This window comes from Salmo salar, chromosome ssa13, assembly GCF_905237065.1.
Source record: "Salmo salar chromosome ssa13, Ssal_v3.1, whole genome shotgun sequence".
Lineage (NCBI taxonomy): Eukaryota > Metazoa > Chordata > Actinopteri > Salmoniformes > Salmonidae > Salmo > Salmo salar.
The window spans coordinates 95,804,533-95,827,011 of record NC_059454.1 but is presented as its reverse complement, the minus strand read 5'-3'; the positions used below and the strand labels follow the sequence as shown (position 1 = coordinate 95,827,011).

The following is a 22,479-nucleotide window of genomic DNA, read 5'->3' as shown; positions in this document are numbered from 1 at the left end:
TACTATTCTCACTTCAGCGTTAACGGACCATAAAAATATTATCATGTGTTCTGAGAAACAAAAGATGACATCATCAAGTCAATGTGTTTATTTATTAGAATTCCATCACTTGAAGTTGGAAAACATTTGGTACTGTGTCTAAACACACAAAATCAAAGAGATTCACAATTATGTCAACAAATGGAAAGAAAACAAAGATACATGGATACCTGGTTTATGACTTGGTAAAGGAAAGAGGGACAGTTGAGTTCCACACAACGGCCTCTGACATGATCCCTTCAAGTGTTTTCTGACCGTAGGAGTGTTGAAACTAAGAGGAGAATATGTATACTATGTACAGAGAGTGGGAATGACAGGGAGTGTTGATTGGCTCCCAATGGGACCAATGACAGCCAGGAAGGGGTGTCGGTCCAAAGCAGCATGAGCAACAACAACATTCTAGAATGGCGCCAAGATACTCATTTTACAACAGACTAAAATAATTTCTGTTCAGGGATTTCAAACTCCAGAGTCGCTAAAAATACTCTCAAATAGCACCATGTCCACATCCCTCTTCAAATGACCACAGATCTTAACTAGATAGATGAAAGCAACACTTTAGAAATGCCACCTATTCTAACCTACTGGAAGATTCCACCATATTATTTTCACCTACCAGCTGGCATATACAGAAGTGAGGCAACAGAGCAAAGGAGAGGAAAATATTTGAGTGTTTCGGGACATAACATGTAGAACTGCATTCAGCAGGACGATACTCCTGGACAGGTCGTTCGCTAAAATCTTCCTGAAACTCTCCTGCAGACTCCCCTATTGTTCAGTGGTTACAGTAACAGCAGGTGGTAGAGGTGGTCAAATGGTTGACTCCTTCTCAAGGTTGGGCTCAATTAAAATCTCACTTCAGTCAAATTAAGAATTTAAATAGAAATTGGCTGAAATGAGATGGGTCTTACTCCAACCCGGTTTCTTCTGGCTTTAACCGGTCTCTTTCCACCCAGCCTGACCAAAACCAACAACGGTTTACATCCGTGATATGAAAACATACAATTGAAGTCGTACATAATCTCCCACATCACTAAAACATCCTATGATCACACCTAGTTTAACTGACACCATGGTCCACGACTGACAACAGCACAACCAAAATACAACATTTGATACTCAAACCAATACAAAACAAATTGAGACGGAGCACTCTTTTTTTACCAAGGGAACACTGGGCTTCAAATGCTTGTTGGACGTTCTGACCAAGCCTTCTGTTCTACTCCAGATATTCATTCAGACATGTTTACGATGAAAGACGAAGGGGAATATATATACGTACATAAGCATACATGAGCTACAAGTTTCCCAAGGACTACTCCCCCAAACTCCTACTGAGATATAACACAGTGTCTTTTCAGTTACCAGTTAGATGACAAAACTTAGCCACTGCCTTTCTGTACGTCAGTTAAAGGGGAGGTATCCATGTTATGTGCCTGCCTTTCCCCTGTAAGACTGAAACACTTTCTTAAAACAAGATGAAATGTAGTGGTAGCTAACTATCTAAACCAAAGGACTAGAATATATAATGGCCATGACATTACAGAATGTCTCTCTCGCTCCTCTCAGTATTCATTCAGGTTATTTAGCTACTTCAGTCATGACGGACATGGCTGCCACGGGTTTGACTATTCCTGCCTAAACACTTAATGTGTGTGTTTCTGTGTGTGTGTGAGACAGAGGTGCAGGAATGGAGGCTACATGACGATGGTTTTGGATAAGGGCTGTGGTAGGGTTTGCATGTGGTTGGGAATGGAGGTGTGATTGGTTCTGAGCTCTTCTCTTGGTTGGTGGGTCTTGCTCCTGCTTTATGCCTCCAGCTCGAAGCCCAGGCCAACCTTGTGACCGCCGGTGTTGAAGTTCTTCCCATCGATCAGGGCTGACAGAGTCACCTTCACACCTACACGCACAGAGGAGAATAATATTACTGGAGGAGTTAAACACCACAGCTACACCTAACATAACGGTTGTGGTTAGATCATAACCTTGTCTGTTGTGATTGTTACTCACCTGGCCTGAGGCTCTGGGTGTAACCGACTCCAATCAGGCTGGCGTTATTCACTTTGGCCTGCAGGGGGACACACAGTTAGAGACAGCCAGAGAACGTGTGTTAGTGTGTAAAGCTGGCTGAAGTCCCGCCAGGGTAAAGCGTGTAAATGGAACGTGTGTGTAAACGTAAGTGTGTGTTACTCACAGACAGGGAAGCATCTTTGTCCAGAGCGTATTTGGCTGCGATGCCGAAGCGTGTGTTGTTGCTGCCGGCCGTCCAGGCCAGAGTGACCGCCGTCTCCAACTGGTCATCCACCTTCTGGTAGATAGAACCCCCAAATTCTGTCCCATCGTTCCTGAGAGAGGAGAGGAGAGAGGAGAGAGGAGAGAGGAGAGAGGAGAGAGAGAAGTTAACAGTTAGACATGCCCAAATCAACCCCTAGTTCATACTCCTAGACACCTTCTGGTGGGTGGAACCCTCTTAATTCTGTTCTGTCATTAATGAGGGGGGGTAACACAGAAACTCCTTCCTACTCTAACCTCCATACCATTACTACTGAGAGACACGGGGCAACTGCAGCCACGGGTCCCAAACTTTACCATCTAACACATTCCACATTTCTGATGACTCACTCAAAAACAAAAACAGTGTTTCTAGGCAAGATCCACTGCACTGAGATACTCACACATTGGTGTGGAGCTGGAAGTCTCCAGCCTTGTATCCCAGGGCAAAGTTGTTCTGGGCCAGTTTGGACTTGGCCGTGTCAAAGGCCATCTGGTACCCGGCCAGCCAGCCCTCATAGCCCACCACTGCGGCTGCGTGGATGATGGGACCCTCGAAGTCGACGTCACAGCCCACATTAAGGAAGTCACGCTTGTAGCCAGTCTTCAGCTTGCCACTCTTCTTGCTGAGGACAGATGGAGAGGAGACAGGAAAATTAGACATCCAACAAATAACCTTTCATATCTGATCCTTCACACTACAAAAAAAGAAAGGTGATAACATAATTCAAGAATAAATGCTAAATCATTTCATATTTTTTGGTCAAAAGGAATAACGTGGTATGTCGTTAACAGTTTGATGTCCCTCTCTCACCCAGTGTTTGGTACGAAGGATGTGTCCAGAGCCAGCTTGAGTCCCTGAGCCAGCTGGTCCTCCACAGTGACCTCTGTAGCCAGAGTGTTGTCGGTGTTCCACTTCTGGTTGAAGCTCAGGCCCAGCTCCTTCATCTTGTACTTTGTCTCCAGGTTACCAGCTGCCTTCCCTGTGTCTGTGTTACTGGAACCTGATGTGTTGAACTCCTGAGGGGAGAGAAGAGAGGGTGGGAGAGAGTGAGAAAAAGAGGGAGAGAGAAAAAGAGAGTGGGAAAATGTATGAGGCAAGAGATGGTGGAGAGAGAGTTGTGGTCAAATAGTTTGAAGTGAGTGAGATCTAGAAAAGCAGGTTTTTGAAAAGGGAAGTTTTTTGCTGACAGCAGAAGAGGACACCCTGTATGGTTAATGAACTATGTGAGGAGAAACACAGAAAACAGATTACAAGTAATAGAGCATGAAAAGGTTCACCAGGAAAAGAAAGGTCAAGAAAGTGAGGGATGCAAGGTAAGGAGGGTGGATAGGTGGGTGGGAGGATGTATAGACAGTAACACTATATATACATAAGTATGTGGATACCCTTTCAAATGAGTGGATTTGGCTATTTCAGACACACCAGTTGCATCCCCCACATCGAGCACACAGACATGCAATCTCCATAGATAAAAATTGGCAATAGAATGGCCTTACTGAAGAGCCCAGTTACTTTCAACATGGCATCATCATAGGAGGCCACCTTTCCAACAAGTCAGTTTGTCAGATTACTGCCCTATTAGAGCTGCCCCGGTCAAATAAGTGCTGTTATTGTGAAGTGGAAACATCTATGAGCAACAACAGCTTAGCCGCGAAGTGGTAGGCCACACAAGCTCACAGAACAGGACCGCAGAGTGCTGAAGAGCGTAGAACGCAAAAATAGCGTGTCCTCGGTTGCAACACTCACTACCGAGTTCCAAACTGCCTCTGGAAGCAACGTCAGCACAAGAACTGTTCGTCGAGAGCCTCATGAAATGGGTTTCCATGGCCGAGCAGCCGCACACAAGCCTAAGATCACCATGCCCAACGCCAAGCGTCGGCCGGAGTTAAAAAAATATATATATATACATTTTACCTTTATTTAACCAGGTATGCTAGTTGAGAACAAGTTCTCATTTACAACTGCGACCTGGCCAAGATAAAGCAAAGCAGTACGACACAAACAACAACACAGAGTTACATATGGAATAAACAAGCGTACAGTCAATAACACAATAGAAAAAAAAGAAAGTCTATATACAGTGTGTGCAAATGGCATGAGGTGGTAAGGCAATAAATAGGCCATAGTAACAAAGTAATTACAATTTAGCAGATTAACACTGGAGTGATAGATGAGCAGATGATGGTGTGTAGGTAGTGATACTGGTGTTCAAAAGAGCAGCAAAGTAAATAAAAACAATATGGGGATGAGGTAGGTAGATTGGGTGGGCTATTTACAGATGGACTATTTACAGATGGACTATGTACAGCTGCAGCGATCGGTTAGCTGCTCAGGTAGCTGATGTTTAACGTTTAGTGAGGGAAATATAAGTCTCCAGCTTCAGAAATGTTTGCAATTCGTTCCAGTCACTGGCAGCAGAGAACTGGAAGGAAAGGCGGCCAAATGAGGTGTTGGCTTTGGGGATGACCAGTGAGATATACCTGCTGGAGCATGTGCTACAGGTGGGTGTTGTTATCGTGACCAGTGAGCTGAGATAAGGTGGAGCTTTACCTAGCACAGACTTATAGATAACCTGGAGCCAGTGGGTCTGGCGACAAATATGTAGCAAGGGCCAGCCAACTAGAGCATATAGGTCGCAGTGGTGGGTGGTATAAGGCGCTTTGGTAACAAAACGGATGGCACTGTGATAGGCTACATCCAATTTGCTGAGTAGAGTATTGGAAGCTATTTTGTAGATGACATCGCCGAAGTCGAGGATTGGTAGGATGGTCAGTTTTACGAGGGTAAGTTTGGCGGCGTGAGTGAAGGAGGCTTTGTTGTGAAATAGAAAGCCGATTCTAGATTTGATTTTGGAATGGAGATGCTTAATGTGAGTCTGGAAGGAGAGTTTACAGTCTAACCAGACACCTAGGTATTTGTAGTTGTCCACGTATTCTAGGTCAGAACTGTCCAGAGTAGTGATGCTAGTCGGGCGGGCGGGTGCGGGCAGCGAACGGTTAAAAAGCATGCATTCAGTTTTGCTAGCGTTTAAGAGCAGTTGGAGGCCACGGAAAGAGAGTTGTATGGCATTGAAGCTTGTCTGGAGGTTAGTTAACACAGTCCAAATAAGGGCCAGATGTATACAGAATGGTGTCGTCTGCGTAGAGGTGGATCAGGGAATCACCCGCAGCAAGAACGACATCGTTGATATATACAGAGAAAAGAGTCGGCCCGAGAATTGAACCCTGTGGTACCCCCATAGAGACTGCCAGAGGTCCGGACAACAGGCCCTCCGATTTGACACACTGAACTCTGTCTGCGAAGTAGTTGGTGAACCAGGCAAGGCAGTCATTTGAGAAACCAAGGCTATTGAGTCTGCCGATAAGAATATGGTGATTGACAGAGTCGAAAGCCTTGGCCAGGTCGATGAAGACGGCTGCACAGTACTGTCTTTCATCGATGGCGGTTATGATACCGTTTAGTACCTTGAGCGTGGCTGAGGTGCACCCATGACCAGCTCGGAAACCGGATTGCACAGCGGAGAAGGTACGGTGGGATTCGAAATGGTCAGTGATCTGTTCATTAACTTGGCTTTCAAATACTTTAGAAAGGCGGGCCGGATGGATATAGGTCTATAACAGTTTGGATCTAGAGTGTCACCCCCTTTGAAGAGGGGGATGACCGCGGCAGCTTTCCAATCTTTAGGGATCTCGGACGATACGAAAAAGAGGTTGAACAGACTGGTAATAGGGGTTGTAACAATGACGGCAGATAATTTTAGAAAGAGAGGGTCCAGATTGTCTAGCCCAGCTGATTTGTACAGGTCCAGCTCTTTCAGAACATCTACGATCTGGATTTGGGTGAAGGAGAAGCTGGAGAGGCTCGGGCAAGTATCTGCGGGGGGTGCGGAGCTGTTGGCTGGGGAAGTCAGGAGGAAAGCATGGCCAGCCGTAGAGAAATGCTTATCATGGATTTATCGGTGGTGACAGTGTTGCCTAGCCTAAGTGCAGTGGGCAGCTGGGAAGAGGTGCTCTTGTTCATGGACTTTACAGTGTCGCAAAACATTTTGGAGTTAGAGCTACAGGATGCAAATTTCTGTTTGAAAAAGCTAGCCTTTGCTTTCCTGACTGACTGTGTGTATTGGTTCCTGACTTCCCTGAACAGTTGCATATCGCGGGGACAGTTCGATGCTATTGCAGTCCGCCACAGGATGTTTTTGTGCTGGTCAAGGGCAGTCAGGTCTGGAGTGAACCAAAAGCTCGCCACCATTGGACTCTGGAACAGTGGAAACGCATTCTCTGGAGTGATGACTCACACTTCACCATCTGGCAGTCCGACGGACGAATCTGTGTTTGGCGGATGCCAGGAGAACGCTAAATGCCCCAATGCATAGTCCCAACTGTAAAGTTTGGTGGAGGAGGAATGCAGCATGGGGGCGGCAGCGTAGCCTAGTGGTTAGAGCATTGGACTAGTAACCGAAAGGTTGCAAGATCGAATCCCCGAGCTGACAAGGTACAATCTGTCGTTCTGCCCCTGAACAAGGCAGTTAACCCACTGTTCCTAGGCCGTCATTGAAAATAAGAATTTGTTCTTAACTGACTTGCCTAGTTTAATAAAGTTAAAAAAATTAAAATAATCGTCTGGGGCTGTTTTTTCATGGTTCGGGCGAGGCCCCTTAGTTCCAGTGAAAGGGAAACCTTAACGCTACAGCATACAATGACATTCTAGAAGATTCTGTGCTTACAACAGTTTGTGGAAGGCCCTTTCCTGTTTCAGCATGACAATGCCCCCGTGCACAAAGCGAGGTCCATAAAGAAATAATTTGAGATCAGTGTAAAAAAACAACTTGACTGGCCTGCAGAGCCCTGACCTCAACCCCATCGAACACCTTTGGGATGAATTGGAACACCGACTGCGAGCCAGGCCTAATCACTCAACATCAGTGCCCGACCTCACTAATGCTCGTGGCTGAATGGAAGCAAGTCCCCGCAGCAATGTTCCAACATCTAGTGGAAAGCCTTCCCATAAGAGTGGAGGCAGCAAAGGGGGACCAACTCCATATTAATGCCCATGATTTTGGAATGAGATGTTCGACGAGCAGGTGTCCACATAATTTTGTTCATGTAGTGTAGTTGCAGCAAAGCAGTGAGTGGTTGAAGCTGGACAAAGAAATAGATGACAAAATGAAATTAGTTGAGACAAGAATTAAAACATTTTTTGGAGAGCAACATTGTTGAAAACTTTATCACTGACACCAGTCAATCCAGATGGACAAAGAAATGGATGTGAAATACATGTAAATGAGTTGGACAGAGACAAAAATGTTAAATAATTATAATATTCACTGGACAGTGATGTAGATGCAAACAGACTAACAGTACCATCTGCTGGACACAAGGATGCAAAAACAAGACTTAACAGTGAATTCAGACAGTCTGTCGATGCATCTTCCAGCACGTATCATGTTGTACATACATAGAGACATCAGCACACTGTGGGAGAGAGTCTTACCATCTACAATAGAGCGCAGTCCAGGAGGCAGCGGGGAGGCAGGGGGACAGAGCAGGGGTTAGGATAAGCAGATATGGAGACAAACAGGCCCCACACAGTCTTAAACACAAGCTGACTCTCTCTCACACACACACAGCCTGTCATATCTCTTTATCCTGAAGCATAAAGCCAAGCAGAGCCAGCAACGTCACCTAGCAACCTGTGAACCTTAGAGCTCAGAATTACAGACAGTTAGAAGGGTCGTTATAACAGTACCATAGAGAGAGAGAAGGGTTATTTATAAAATTAGTCAGAATCACAATCTACTTTTTCCTCATAGAAAGAAAAATATGTTCTACTAAGATGTTCTACGAAGCAAGAAGGAATGTTAATGATTGATTAACATTAACAGAGAGAGAAAGAGCAACCGAGGCAGCGCAGGTGGTACAGTGGAGTGGGGAGAGAGAGGGAAGTAGAAAAGGGGAGGACAGAAACAGAAGACTCACCACTCCGCTCTGAGACTTGGTCTTCAAGTCCAGCTTCACGATGCCGAAGCCTTGAGGGTTAAACAAGAGGTTGACAAGCTAAGTGTACATTTGAGGAGACTCGTAGAACAATGACAATTTGTTTATGATGCGTTGAGTTACATCATGGTTTGCATTTATGATGCGCATCTTTCCCTTTCAAGACGTTTCCATACGTATCCAGATACATGGGCTCCAACACCATACAGGAACGATACGCTTTAGTTTGAATCGATTCGGTGCGATTTCAGTTGCATGCTCTTCGACGCACTAACATTTGTGGAATAAACCCACATTGGTAACACTACTTTAAGGGTCCATAATTAACCAATTATATAAGGCATTTATAAATTGGGTATTCCCCATGTATTAAATCGCTACTCACACAATAATAAACCATTTACTAATCATTAGTAAAGCATTTTTGCAGTCCCTAATCTAGAGTGAGTGCTATTTATACTTTAGAAAGTTGAGTGACCAGTAGAACTTCTCACAAAAAGATGGGCATGCCAATGGTAGACATTCTTGCTGTACCTGGTAAAATAACAATCATACAACACAGGATGTTTAAGTAAACTCATCAAAAAAAGAAACGTCCCTTTTTCAGGACCCTGTCTTTCAAAGATAATTCGTAAAAATCCAAATAACTTCAAAGATCTTCATTGTAAAGGGTTTAAATACTGTTTCCCATGCTTGTTCAATGAACCATAAACAATTAATGAACATGTACCTGTGGAATGGTCGCTAAGACACTAACAGCGTACAGACGGTAGGCAATTAAGGTCACAGTTATGAAAACTTAGGACACTAAAGAGGCCTTTCTACTGACTCTGAAAAACACCAAAAGAAAGATGCCCAGGGTCCCTGCTCATCTGCGTGAACGTGCCTTAGGCATGCTGCAAGGAGGCATGAGGACTGCAGATGTGGCCAGGGCAATAAATTGCTATGTCCGTACTATGAGATGCCTAAGACAGCGCTACAGGGAGACAGGACGGACAGCTGATCGTCCTCGCAGTGGCAGACCACGTGTAACAACACTTGCACGGGATCGGTACATCCGAACATCACACCTGCGGGACAGATACAGGATGGCAACAACAACTGCCCGAGTTACACCAGGAACGCACAATCCCTCCATCAGTGCTCAGACTGTCTGCAATAGGCTGAGAGAGGCTGTACTGAGGGCTTGTAGGCCTGTTGTAAGGCAGGTCATCACCAGCCATCACCGGCAACAACATCGCCTATGGGCACAAACCCACCGTCACTGAATCAGACAGGACTGGCAAAAAGTGCTCTTCACTGACGAGTCACGGTTTTGTCTCACCAGGAGTGATGGTTGGATTCGCGTTTATCGTCGAAGGAATGAGTGTTACACCGAGGCCTGTACTCTGGAGCGGGATTGATTTGGAGGTGGAGGGTCCGTCATGTTCTGGGGCAGTGTGTCACAGCATCATCGGACTGAGCTTGTTATTGCAGGCAATCTTAACGCTGTGCGTTACAGGGAAGACATCCTCCTCCCTCATGTGGTACCCTTCCTTATGACCCTCCAGCATAACAATGCCACCAGCCATACTGCTCGTTCTGTGCGTGATTTCCTGCAAGACAGGAATGTCAGTGTTCTGCCATGGCCAGCGAAGAGCCCGGATCTCAATCCCATTGAGTACGTCTGGGACCTGTTGGATTGGAGGGTGAGGGCTAGGGCCATTCCCCCCAGAAATGTCCAGGAACTTGCAGGTGCCTTGGTGGAAGAGTGGGGTAATATCTCACAGCAAGAACTGGAAAATCTGGTGCAGTCCATGAGGAGGAGATGCACTGCAGTACTTAATGAAGCTGGTGGCCACGTCAGATACTGACAGTTACTTTTGATTTTGACCCCCCCCGTTGTTCAGGGACACATTATTCAATTTCTGTTGTCTGTGGAATCAAATCAAATGTATTTATATAGCCCTTCTTACATCAGCTGATATCTCAAAGTGCTGTACAGAAACCCAGCCTAAAACCCCAAACAGCAAGCAATGCAGGTCTAGAAGCACAAACTTGTTCAGTTTTTGTCTCCGTTGTTGAATCTTATGTTCATACAAATATTGACACATGTTAAGTTTGCTGAAAATAAACACAGTTGACAGTGAGAGGACGTTTCTTTTCTTGCTATTTTATATATATAAATATAAAAAACTGAAGTTTAAATGCATTTGGCTAAGGCGTATGTAAACTTCAAGTGTGTGTGTATATATATGTATATATATACACATACACATACCACACACACACACGTGTAAATAACTAGCTTACTAACATTGACAAATGTGTGAGTAATGATAAATAAATTGAGAGCAACCGGATTGTAAATGCATTATAAATGGTACATTATGGACCCGTCAAATAAAGTGTAAACCCATTCTAAATTAGAATCTGCTGCTGATGGACCCCAGACCCCTGAGCGCGATCTGTCTGAGCTGACTTCTGTGGGTGTGTGGAAATGTTGCTTGTCTATGAAGGTATGTCTATGAAGTCGGTCTATGAAGTCGGTCTATGAAGTACAGTGCCTTTTAGACATTTTTGCTCATTTATTTACTTTTAAACCCGGAAATATTACATTTACATAAGTATTCAGACCCTTCACTTTTCTGAAGCACCTCTGGCAGTGATTACAGCCTCGAGTCTTCTTGGGTATGACGCTACACGCTTGGCACACCTGTATTTGAGGAGTTTCTCCCATTCTTCTCTGCAGATCCTCTCAAGCTCTGTCAGGTTGGAAGGGGAGCGTCGCTGCACAGCTATTTTCAGGTCTCTCCAGAGATGTTTGATCGGGTTCAAGTCTGGGCTCTGGCTGGGCCACTCAATGACATTCAGAGACTTGTCCCGAAGCCATTCCTGCGTTGTCTTGGCTGTGTGCTTAGGGTCTTTGTCCTGTTGGAAGGTAAACCTTTGCTCCAGTCTGAGGTGCTCCGGAGCAGGTTTTCATCAAGGATCTCTCTGTTCTTTGCTCAATTCAGCTTTCCCTCGATCCTGACTCGTCTCCCAGTCCATGTCGCTGAAAGACATCCCCACAGCATGATGCTGCCACCACCATGCTTCACTGTAGGGATAGTGCCAGGTTTCCTCCAGATGTGATGCTTGGCTTTCAGGCCAAATAGTTCAATATTGGTTTCATCAGACAAGAGAATCTTGTTTCTCACGAGTCCTTTAGGTGCCTTTTGGCAAACTCCAAGCGGACCGTCATGTGCCTTTTACTGAGGAGTGGCTTCCATCTGGCCACTACCATAAAGGCCTGATTGGTGGAGTGCTGCAGAGACGGTAGTCCTTCTGGAAGGTTCTCCCATCTCCACAAAGGAACTCTAGAGCTGTCAGAGTGACCATCGGGTTCTTGGTCACCTTATTGATCAAGGCCCTTCTCCCCTGATTGCTCAGTTTGGCTGGGCTGCCAGCTCTAGGAAGTCTTGGTGGTTCCAAACTTCTTCCATTTAAGAATGATGGAGGCCACTGTGTTCTTGGGGACCTTAAATATTGCAAAAATGTTTTGGTACCCTTCCCCAGATCTGTGCCGAGACACAATCCTGTCTTGGTGCGCTACGGACAATTCCTTCGACCTCATTGCTTGGTTTTTGCTCTGACATGCACTGTCAACTGTGGGACCTTATATAGACAGGTGTGTGCCTTTCCAAATCATGCCCAATCAATTGAATTTACCACAAGTGGACTCCAATCAAGTTGTAGAAACATCAAGGATAATCAATGGAAACAGGATGCACCTGAGCTCAATTTCGAGTCTCATAGCAAACTGTCTGAATACTTATTTAAATAAGGTCTCTGTTTTTATTTATTATAAACTTGCAAACATTTCTAAAAAACAGTTTTTGTTTTGTCATTATGGGGTATTACGTTTTTTTATTTAACCTTTATTTAACTAGGCAAGTCAGTTAAGAACAAATTCTTATTTACAATGACAGCCTAGGAACAGTATTGTGTGTACATTAAATTAGTTATTTACTTCATCAATCAATTTTAGTACAAGGCTGTAACGTAACAAAATGTGGAAAAAGTTAAGGGGTCTGAAAGTAGGTCCATCTTCATCTTATTCAAATGTTAGTCAATGTTGGAATGATTTAATTGTTTCGCTTACTTTGTGTATTATAATTAGCTCGTGTGCTTTTCTTGACGAGGAGCAGATACTATGTTGTTGGGTCTAACCATATTTGCCATTGACAATCTACCATTCAAATATTTGTTTTCAACAAAAAGTTCAGTAATTGACCCATGTAATTCCAGTTGATATTGCAAGGGTTGTTTTGTTTGCGCACTAAGCTTGACTGTGCGTCGGTATATTGTATATAAAAGTGGATCCTCGTGATTGTATTTTCCTCCCTTTTTAGACCACATAGGCCTAATAAAATACTTCAAATGGTAGGCTAACCGAGTCTCTCTCGCTCTCCCTCTCTGTGTGAGAGTAAAGTTAAGGCCTCAACATCTTGCTGAATTTATCTGAACTAATATCTGAATTTCTGTGGGTGTCCATTTTGAAAGTGCTGAATGAATAGGCCCTCGTTTGCTTGCACTTGCTTATACTTAGAGCTAAGTGTTAATGATATAAGAATAAACATTGTGAATTTACTGAACATAAATGTAATAATGTTTGTGTATGGTTCAAAAGTCAAAATTAATTTTGGCGTTAGTTATTATTGAAGGAGAATGTGGTTCTTACAGACTTACATATCCACAAGGAGTCAGTAGTAACCACATTTGTTTAAGCAAGTCAGCCATATCAGATATAGATTTTAGAAAGGCAGTAAATAAGGCTTGATGAACTGTTGCGCTGCCAGACAAGGCTCTGCTGATAGCTAGGTGTAGCGGTGTTAAGGATTCACTCCATGGTGCTGAAAGGAAAGCTCTGCTGTTGGCACGGTTTTATGTACTGTAGTACCTAACAGTTTATGGCCACCGTTTGTCACTGTTGTAGTGCAATTAATGTATTGTTTAGTGTTGTGGCTTTGCTGGCATGCATCTAAAATGTTTTGAGTTTGCCCCACCAAGATTTACATGCTAAAATCGACACTGCTCTGTATATATATATATATAAAAAAACATATTACACTATTACACTAATTGCAAAACTACCAAAATTATTGCTGTTGGTGAACCTGAGAAATCAAAATAAGATCTATTGTAGGCCCCGTTCAGCAGGTAGCCTATAGCCAGATGAGTTGTCTCCGGCAGCTTACTTTTAGTCTGGTAAAATACAGTTTTCAACAGCGCATAGATAATAATAACCTAGAAAATTACATAGGTTGTCAGTTAACTAATAAAACCTTATATTGCGCTAGTCATTTTTGGATTTTATTGCTGAAGGTGCTGGGCACCATATGTAGTTTGACTAGGCTACTGATAGTCCCTGGGATTGTTCAGCAGGTAAAAGGACTTGTAGAGCAAAGACTGTCAACGCAGTTACATGCTTTGTTCGACACTGAAGGAGAAGACGCATCAGGTGTCACAAAAAATGTGGTATTTTCAGAAGGTAGAAAGTAAGCAAAAAAGAGTGAATTAGCGATTCATAACGTTTTAATATATTTTCTGACCGATGCATGCTACATTTTAGAGGTCGACCGATTAATCAGAATGGCCGATTATTTAGGGCCGATTTCAAGTTCTCATAACAATCGGGGATCGGCACTTTTGGACACCGATCATGGCCGATTACATTGCACTCCACGAGGAGACTGCGTGGCAGGCTGACTACCTGTTATGCGAGTGCAGCAAGGAGCCAAGGTAAGGTGCTAGCTAGCATTAAACTTTTCTTATAAAAAAAACAATCAATCTTAACATAATCACTAGTTAACTATACATGGTTGATGATATTACTATTTTATCTAGCTTGTCCTGCGTTGCATATAATCGATGCAGTGCCTGTTAATTTATCATTGAATCATAGCCTACTTCAACAAACGGGTGATTTAACAAGCGCATTCGCGAAAAAAGCCCCCTTCTTAAAATCAATACACAAGTATATATTTTTAAACCTGCATATTTAGTTAATATTGCCTGCTAACATGAATTTATTTTAACTAGGGAAATTGTGCCACTTCTTTTGCGTTCTGTGCAATAGAGTCAGGGTATATGCAGCAGTTTGGGCCGCCTGACTCGTTGCGAACTGTGAAGACTATTTCTTCCTAACAAAGACAGCCTACTTCGCCAAACGGGGGATGATTTAACAAAAGCGCATTTGCGAAAAAAGCACAATCGTTGCACGAATGTACCTAACCATGAACATCAATGCCTTTCTTAAAATCAATACACAGCAGTATATTTTTTTTAAACCTGCATATTTAGTTAAAAGAAATTCATGTTAGCAGGCAATATTAAACTAGGGAAATTGTGTCACTTCTCTTGCGTTCATTGCACGCAGAGTCAGGGTATATGCAACAGTTTATTATAATTAAGTCTATGATTTGATATTTGACAGAGCAGTCTGACTGCGCAGTGGAAGGCAGCAGCAGGCTCGTAAGCGTTCATTCAAACAGCACTTTCGTGCATTTGCAAGCAGCTCTTCGCAATGCTTCAAGCATTGCGCTGTTTATGACTTCAAGCCTATCAACTCCCAAGATTAGGCTGGTGTAACCGATGTGAAATGACTAGCTAGTTAGCGGGGTGCGCGCTAATAGCGTTTCAAACGTCACTCGCTCTGAGACTTGGAGTAGTTGTTTCCCTTGCTCTGCAAGGGCCGCGGCTTTTGTGGAGCGATGGGTAACGATGCTTTGAGGGTGGCTGTTTTCGATGTGTTCCTGGTTCGAGCCCAGGTAGGGGCGAGGAGAGGGACGGAAGCTATACTGTTACACTGGCAATACTAAAGTGCCTATAAGAACATCCAATAGTCAAAGGTATATGAAATACAAATGGCATAGAGAGAAATAGTCCTATAATTCCCTCAACCTAAAACTTCTGACCTGGGAATACTGAAGATTCATGTTAAAATGGAACCACCAGCTTTCATATGTTCTGAGCAAGGAACTTAAACGTTAGCTTTTTTTACATGGCACATATTGCATTTTTACTTTCTTCAACACTTTGTTTTAGCATTATTTAAACCAAATTGAACATGTTTTCTTATTTATTTGAGGCTAAATTGATTTGATTGATGTATTATATTAAGTTAAAATAAGTGTTCATTCAGTATTGTTGTAATTGTCATTAGTACAAATAAAAAAATATAAAAAAATAAAAAAATATAATATATATAATATTCTTTTTATTTTTTCCATTTTTTTAAAAATATTGATTTATAATAATATACTGCTCAAAAAAATAAAGGGAACACTAAAATAACATCCTAGATCTGAATGAAATAAATAATCTTATTAAATACTTTTTTTCTTTACATAGTTGAATGTGCTGACAAAATCACACAAAAATAATCAATGGAAATCCAATTTATCAACCCATGGAGGTCTGGATTTGGAGTCACACTCAAAATTAAAGTGGAAAACCACACTACAGGCTGATCCAACTTTGATGTAATGTCCTTAAAACAAGTCAAAATGAGGCTCAGTAGTGTGTGTGGCCTCCCTACAACACCTGGGCATGCTCCTGATGAGGTGGCGGATGGTCTCCTGAGGGATCTCCTCCCAGACCTGGACTAAAGCATCCGCCAACTCCTCGACAGTGTGGTGCAACGTGGCGTTGGTGGATGGAGGGAGACATGATGTCCCAGATGTGCTCAATTGGATTCAGGTCTGGGGAACGGGCGGGCCAGTCCATAGCATCAATGCCTTCCTCTTGCAGGAACTGCTGACACACTCCAGCCACATGAGGTCTAGCATTGTCTTGCATTAGGAGGAACCCAGGGCCAACCGCACCAGCATATGGTCTCACAAGGGGTCTGAGGATCTCATCTCGGTACCTAATGGCAGTCAGGCTACCTCTGGCGAGCACATGGAGGGCTGTGCGGCCCCCCAAAGAAATGCCACCCCACACCATGACTGACCCACCGCCAAACCGGTCATGCTGGAGGATGTTGCAGGCAGCAGAACGTTCTCCACGGCGTCTCCAGACTCTGTCACGTCTATCACGTGCTCAGTGTGAACCTGCTTTCATCTGTGAAGAGCACAGGGCGCCAGTGGCGAATTCTGTTTCTGACCGTTTGAGCAGACACATGCACATTGGTGGCCTGCTGGAGGTCATTTTGCAGGGCTCTGGCAGTGCTCCTCCTGCTCCTCCTTGCACAAAGGGGGAGGTAGCGGTCCTGCTGCAGGGTTGTTGCCCTCCTACGGCCTCCTCCACGTCTCCCGATGTACTGGCCTGTCTCCTGGTAGCGCCTCCATGCTCTGGACACTACGCTGACAGACACAGCAAACCTTCTTGCCACAGCTCGCATTGATGTGCCATCCTGGATGAGCTGCACTACCTGAGCCACTTGTGTGGGTTATAGACTCCGTCTCATGCTACCACTAGAGTGAAAGCACCGCCAGCATTCAAAAGTGACCAAAACATCAGCCAGGAAGCATAGGAAATGAGAAGTGGTCACCTGTTGTCTATTCCATTTGCACAACAGCATGTGACATTTATTGTCAATCAGTGTTGCTTCCTAAGTGGACAGTTTGATTTCACAGAAGTGTGATTGACTTGGAGTTACATTGTGTTGTTTAAGTGTTCCCTTTACTTTTTTGAGCAGTGTATAAAAGAAAAACGTTATTTTTTTAACCGGCCTATTAAATCAGGATCGGCTTTTTTTGGTCCTCCAATAATCGGTATTGGCATTGAAAAATCATAAATCGGTCGACCTCTACTACATTTTGATCAGTTTGGGGTCCACGGACCAATGCAGTTGCATCTTAAACATTTTAAAAAAGGGACCAAGGCATATTGCTGAATCCTTACATCCCTATTTGCTTTGCTTTCCAACAGTCCATAACCTCGCCAGCCAAGTGCAACTTAACATTTTCACATTGGCTGATTCCCAGGTGACTTTGGGGTTTCAAATTCTAGCACGACCAGTAACTTCATCTGTTATTTCATGCTTTAGCTAACTCCTCTGACTGTCATGTGTGGAATTTTGGCTTCTCCTAGGTAAGCTAACTGTTCAGGTGTGCAAATGGTTTTACTATTTAGTAACCTATCATAGCCCTTGCTGAAGATATTTTAGTTAGTAACTCACCATAGCCCTTGCTGAAGATGTCCTTGGCAGCCTTGCCCAGGTCTGAGTATGAAGGAGGAACAGCCATTGCACCTGGAGAGGAGGAGACAAGTCAGGAAAGGCAACACATGCAAGCCATATACAGTTGTGGCCAAATATATTGGCTCCCTTGCACTTTAAAAAAAATAATTCCCCATTTCTTCTAAAATAAGTTGAAATACATTTTTAAAAATGGCCTCCTGACCTTGCTATTAGATTTAACATTGCAGGACCATTTTTATTTTTGTAAACTTAAGTTAACAATTCGATTTTTGAAAATAAAGACAAATGGCATGGACAAAATGGCCTCCTTATTGGCAACCCATAGCTTTTACTTGGTTGCACAGCCATTGGCCAAGAGAACTGCCAACAAATGTTTCTTGTAGCCATCAATGAGCTTGCTGCACTTTTCACTGGCAATTTGGCCCACTTTTTAGCAGCAAACTGCTCTAATTCTTCTATGTTTGAGGGGAGCCCTCCACCAAGTGCTGTTTTCAGCTCTCGTCATAGGTTATGGATATGATTCAGATCTGGATCGTCGCTGGCCACTCCAAAACAGTCCAGTGATACTTCTTGAACCATTTCAGGGTGCTTTTGCTGTATTTTTGGGGTTGTTGACTTGCTGGAAGACCCACAACCATCAACAGAGACACCATTTTGGACACTGGGTTGAACATCACACTCCAAAACACAATGATAATCGGCTGATTTTATGTCTTGCACACATTCAATGGCCCCAGTATCAGAGGCAGCAAAGCAACCCAACAGCATTACCAAAACTCCCCACGTTTGATTTTAGGGAGGGGGTTCTTTTCTTTGAATGCTTCATTTGGTTGTTGGTAAACATGAGACCCCCCTGCTGAAGGAGACACAAGAAAGCCTAATTGAACTTCTCAAAAACCTAAACAAGCCTAAATCCTGGGGAAATGTTCTGTGGACCAATGAAACAAAATCAGAGCTCTTTGGCAATACAGATCAGCACTGTGTTTATTGACAACCAAATTAAGCAGTCAATGAAAAGAACACCCTCCTACAATCAAAGACGGGGCGGTTTGATAATGCTGTGGGGTTTCCTTGCTGCCTCTGGTACGGGGGGCCTTGAACGTGCACAAGGCATCATGAAATCAGCAGATTATTAGGTGTTTTGTAGTCCAATGTTGGACCCAGTGTCCAAAAACTGGGTCTCCATTGTATGTTGTAGTCTTGGTCTTCTTCCTGCTGGACAGCAACCCCAAACACAAATCAAAAAGCACCCTGGAATGGTTCAAGAAGAGATGTTGGAATGCTCTGGAGTGGCCAGGGAAGAGTCAAGATCTGAATCACATCCAAAAACCTATGGTGAAAAGAATTAGAGCAGTTTGTAGCTGAGAAGTGGTCCAAATTACCAGTAGAAAGGTGCAGCAAGCTCATTTACGGCTACAAGAAGCGTTTGTCCGCAGTTATTGGCCAAAGACCGTGCAACCAAGTACTAGCTCTGGAGTGGCAATAATTTTGCCCATGCCATGTCTTCATTTTCAACATTTAAATCGTAAACTTATATTTGCAAAAATAGGTTCTGCAATGTTGAAAATCCAATAACATTGTGTGGTGACCAAAGTTTCTTTTTAAATTACAACTTGTTTTAGAAGAAATAGGAAATGATTTAAGAAAAGTGCAAGGCTGCCAATATATTTGGCCGTAACTATGTCCCACTGCAATACTTGACTCAGTGTGTGATGTTCTAGAACGTTGCATACAGCTGACATGATTCCCTCAGGACTGATTTGGAAGTTGTCACTAGAAATCTCAGGACCAGAAGGACTGCAAGTGTGCCAGTGACTATTCTGCAGCATGACTTTCCTGCAGCAGACATTATTTTCCTAGTGAATCATCAGTGTAGAATAGACGCCCTGTCACATATCCTTGGCAACCAGAGTGCTGGGAGGCTGGGTACCTAGGTCATGTGACTGGTTTCCCAGTGAGTGAGCTCAACTGGAGAACAGATTGTTTCTTCTTGGCAGGAAGCTAGCTAGGCCGATACCAGCATCACACACAGCACTGGATTAGCCTATAGCTTTGATTGACCTACATAACCGTAAGGGGATGCTTTACATGGCATTCTAGGCAAGTTTCCAAACCTATCATCTCAAGGATAAACTGAAGTCAGAGGTGGCATATATTGTCTTGACTGGGGACAACAGGAGCTTGCAGAACAGGCTGCAGTATTTACAAATCTAGGCCCTTGTGGGTTGACAGGACTGGGTGTAACTGATGTGAAATGGCTAGCTAGTTAGCGGTGGTGCGCGCTAATAGCATTTCAATCGGTGAAGTCACTCGCTCTGAGACCTTGAAGTAGTTGTTCCCCTTGCTCTGCAAGGGCCGCGGCTTTTGTGGAGCGATGGGTAACGATGCTTCGTGGGTGTCAGTTGTCGATGTGTGCAGAGGGTCCCTGGTTCGAGCCCAGGTAGGGGCGAGGAGAGGGACGGAAGTTAAACTGTTACATGGGCACAGGCACATATTGTAACAATATTTGCAGTTAACACAATACCAAACTAAGAAAACAAATAGCTAGTTGATTTTTACATTGAATTTTATTTTCAGGTGGATTTTGAGTTACCTTGATCTGTCACAAAGCCCAAATATGTCAGGTTAGTAATAATTGTTTTTTATTTAACCCTTATTTTACCAGGTAAGTTGACAGAACACACAGGGTAGAGGAGGGGGGGATGAATGAGCCAATTGTAGATAGCTAGCTAGATGCATCTAATAATGAATACATTTAAAAACGTGTAATGTTATGTCATCCTTCCAACCAGCTAACAGTAAGGCACTGGTTAATTCACTTGGCTGATTATCTTCTAATTTCAGCACGCAATGACAGCTAACGTTAACTACGCAACTTAGTTTAGCTAGATAGACTCAACCAGAAAAAGGTGTGTTCATCTTGAAGGTGAGGGTCATAACTATCAGTTGCCAAGGTGAGGGTCCTAACTGTAAGTTAACGCCACCAGCACAAATGAAAGTACCTAGATGGCTAGCTAGTTTATACATTTCCACAGCTACATTTTCATTGTTCTATTGTTAGCAAGACGAGTGGCGGACGAACATGTTTTGTACACGGTCTATTTCTGACAAAGGACTGCAGATGGGACCGTTTAAGAGTCAGTTGTGGTGGTTAGCCAGGCTAGTCAAACTGGCTAACGTTAGCCATCTGAAATGTTGGCTAGCGTAGATAACGTTACATCTGCAAGATGCATTGGGGATGACTGGAATCAGTAAGAGTAAATATGCCAACAACGACAATGTATCATCTATTAAAGTGAATTACTTAATTAGATAAATATTGCAGCTAGTTAGCCTCGTTAGCTAACAGTAGCTAATAGTGGAAAAAACATGGTATACGCCCCCTATATCTTAAAAAAAAAAAATCCTTTAAAACGTTAAAAGCTAAATAAATAGTTTAATATCGTTAATTGCAACAAAACTCCACCTGGGATTATACAGCACTTTGCCAAACAACATTATGTAATATTTGCTAGCTAACAAGTTAGCATGTTAACCACATTAGCTGAAACAGATGGACATTGGAATAGGCCCTTGTAGCGAGCTACCTAACATTAGCTAGTTGCCCAGTTGGTGCAGTGGCTAACCTTGGACAACCGCGATAACTAGTGTAGTGACATTTACTGTCAATTAATCATCCATACGATGAATGGCATTAAAAAAAAAAAAACATTAATGTTTTATATTAGCTACATCAACAGTTGAATGTTCATAGCTACCGATTTTATGTTGTGAAGCAAGGAGCGATGGATATCTGCAAAGCGTCTGAACACTGTTCCTTTTTCAACCTGTCAAAACTAGCATCTGCCGGCCTGGCAAAGATAGGGCACAGTGAAGGAGACACAGGGAGCATGCGCAATTCACAGGGGCGACTGTATGAATGACTGCAGAAATATGCAATTTACCTACCGGTACATAATACACATTTGTTCAATTAATTCCAGCATTTTCTAATACAGTAGTAGATTCAATGAATGTATTTATATTAGTCGAAGTGCATCTCAAATGTCAGCAATTTACAGCCTTTATACTGCCTACAGTTTGTAACATCATTATATTCGGACGAAAATTGAATTTTTTTGTGCCAAATAATAAGATGAGAACGATAAGTCATCATCACTGTAGCCCCCCTATGAGCAAAAAACGTCGAAAATACGTATTTTCTGTTGAAAAAACGTTGAAAATAGTATTGTGCTCACTGGGGAATGTAATGCTTACATCGGGCCCAATTGTTAGGGTCAAAAGTATTATTTGTGTCAGGGCCACAGTGGTGAAAAACACAATTGCTGTTGTCATTTACACCTGCACTTTAGGCCAGTGGCAACCCTAAGAAAGTTTACAGTAGGATGTTTGGAGAGGTAGCATTGGGAGCTATTTTTACAGTCTGGTTGGGAGAACTTGTGAGGTGTCTGTTTCTCAAACTAGACACTCTAATGTACTTGTTCTCTTGCTCAGTTGTGCACCGGGGCCTCCCACTCCTCTTTGTATTCTGGTTAGAGCCAGTTTGCGCTGTTCTGTGAAGGCAATAGTACACAGTGTTGTACTATATCTTCAGTTTCTTGGCAATTTCACACATGGAATAGCCTTCATTCCTCAGAACAAGAATAGACTGACAACAATTTTCAGCTGTGCTAACCTAATTACAAAAGGGTTTTCTAATGATCAATTGGACTTTTAAAATGATAAACTTGGATTAGCTAACACAACGTGCCATTAGAACACAGGAGTGATGGTTGCTGATAATGGGCCTCTGTACGCCTATGTTGTATACATCTGCCGTTTCAAGTTACAATAGTCATTTACAATATTAACAATGTCTACAATGTATTTCGGATCAATTTAATGTTATTTTAATGGACAAAAACTTGTATTTTCTTTCAAAAACAAAGACACTTCTAATTGGCCCCAAACTTTTGAATGGTAGTGTATGTTATGGTTCAATCTTAGTTTTCCTTATCTCCACTGTG

General features: G+C 43.1%; 1 protein-coding gene across 5 annotated transcripts; it reads right to left on the bottom strand.

The window, feature by feature from the left end:
* Positions 1 to 73: 73 nt before the first annotated feature.
* Positions 74 to 21,382, bottom strand: zgc:56235 (porin). 5 transcript variants are annotated; one of them, XM_045692456.1, is made up of 10 exons: positions 21,232 to 21,348; positions 19,796 to 19,898; positions 17,453 to 17,524; positions 8,290 to 8,339; positions 7,805 to 7,807; positions 3,125 to 3,330; positions 2,715 to 2,936; positions 2,234 to 2,384; positions 2,050 to 2,107; positions 74 to 1,939 (listed from the first exon to the last, which is right to left on the bottom strand). In XM_045692456.1, exons 3-10 carry the CDS (start codon positions 17,517 to 17,519, stop codon positions 1,848 to 1,850), a joined length of 849 nt encoding a protein of 282 aa, XP_045548412.1. In that variant the 5' UTR covers positions 17,520 to 17,524; positions 19,796 to 19,898; positions 21,232 to 21,348; the 3' UTR covers positions 74 to 1,847. The 5 variants fall into 5 exon arrangements, with proteins under 5 accessions (XP_045548412.1, XP_013993921.1, XP_013993924.1 ...); XM_014138446.2 differs by lacking the exon at positions 19,796 to 19,898 and having other exon boundaries at positions 21,232 to 21,363; XM_014138449.2 differs by lacking the exon at positions 7,805 to 7,807 and having other exon boundaries at positions 21,232 to 21,347.
* Positions 21,383 to 22,479: the final 1,097 nt, after the last annotated feature.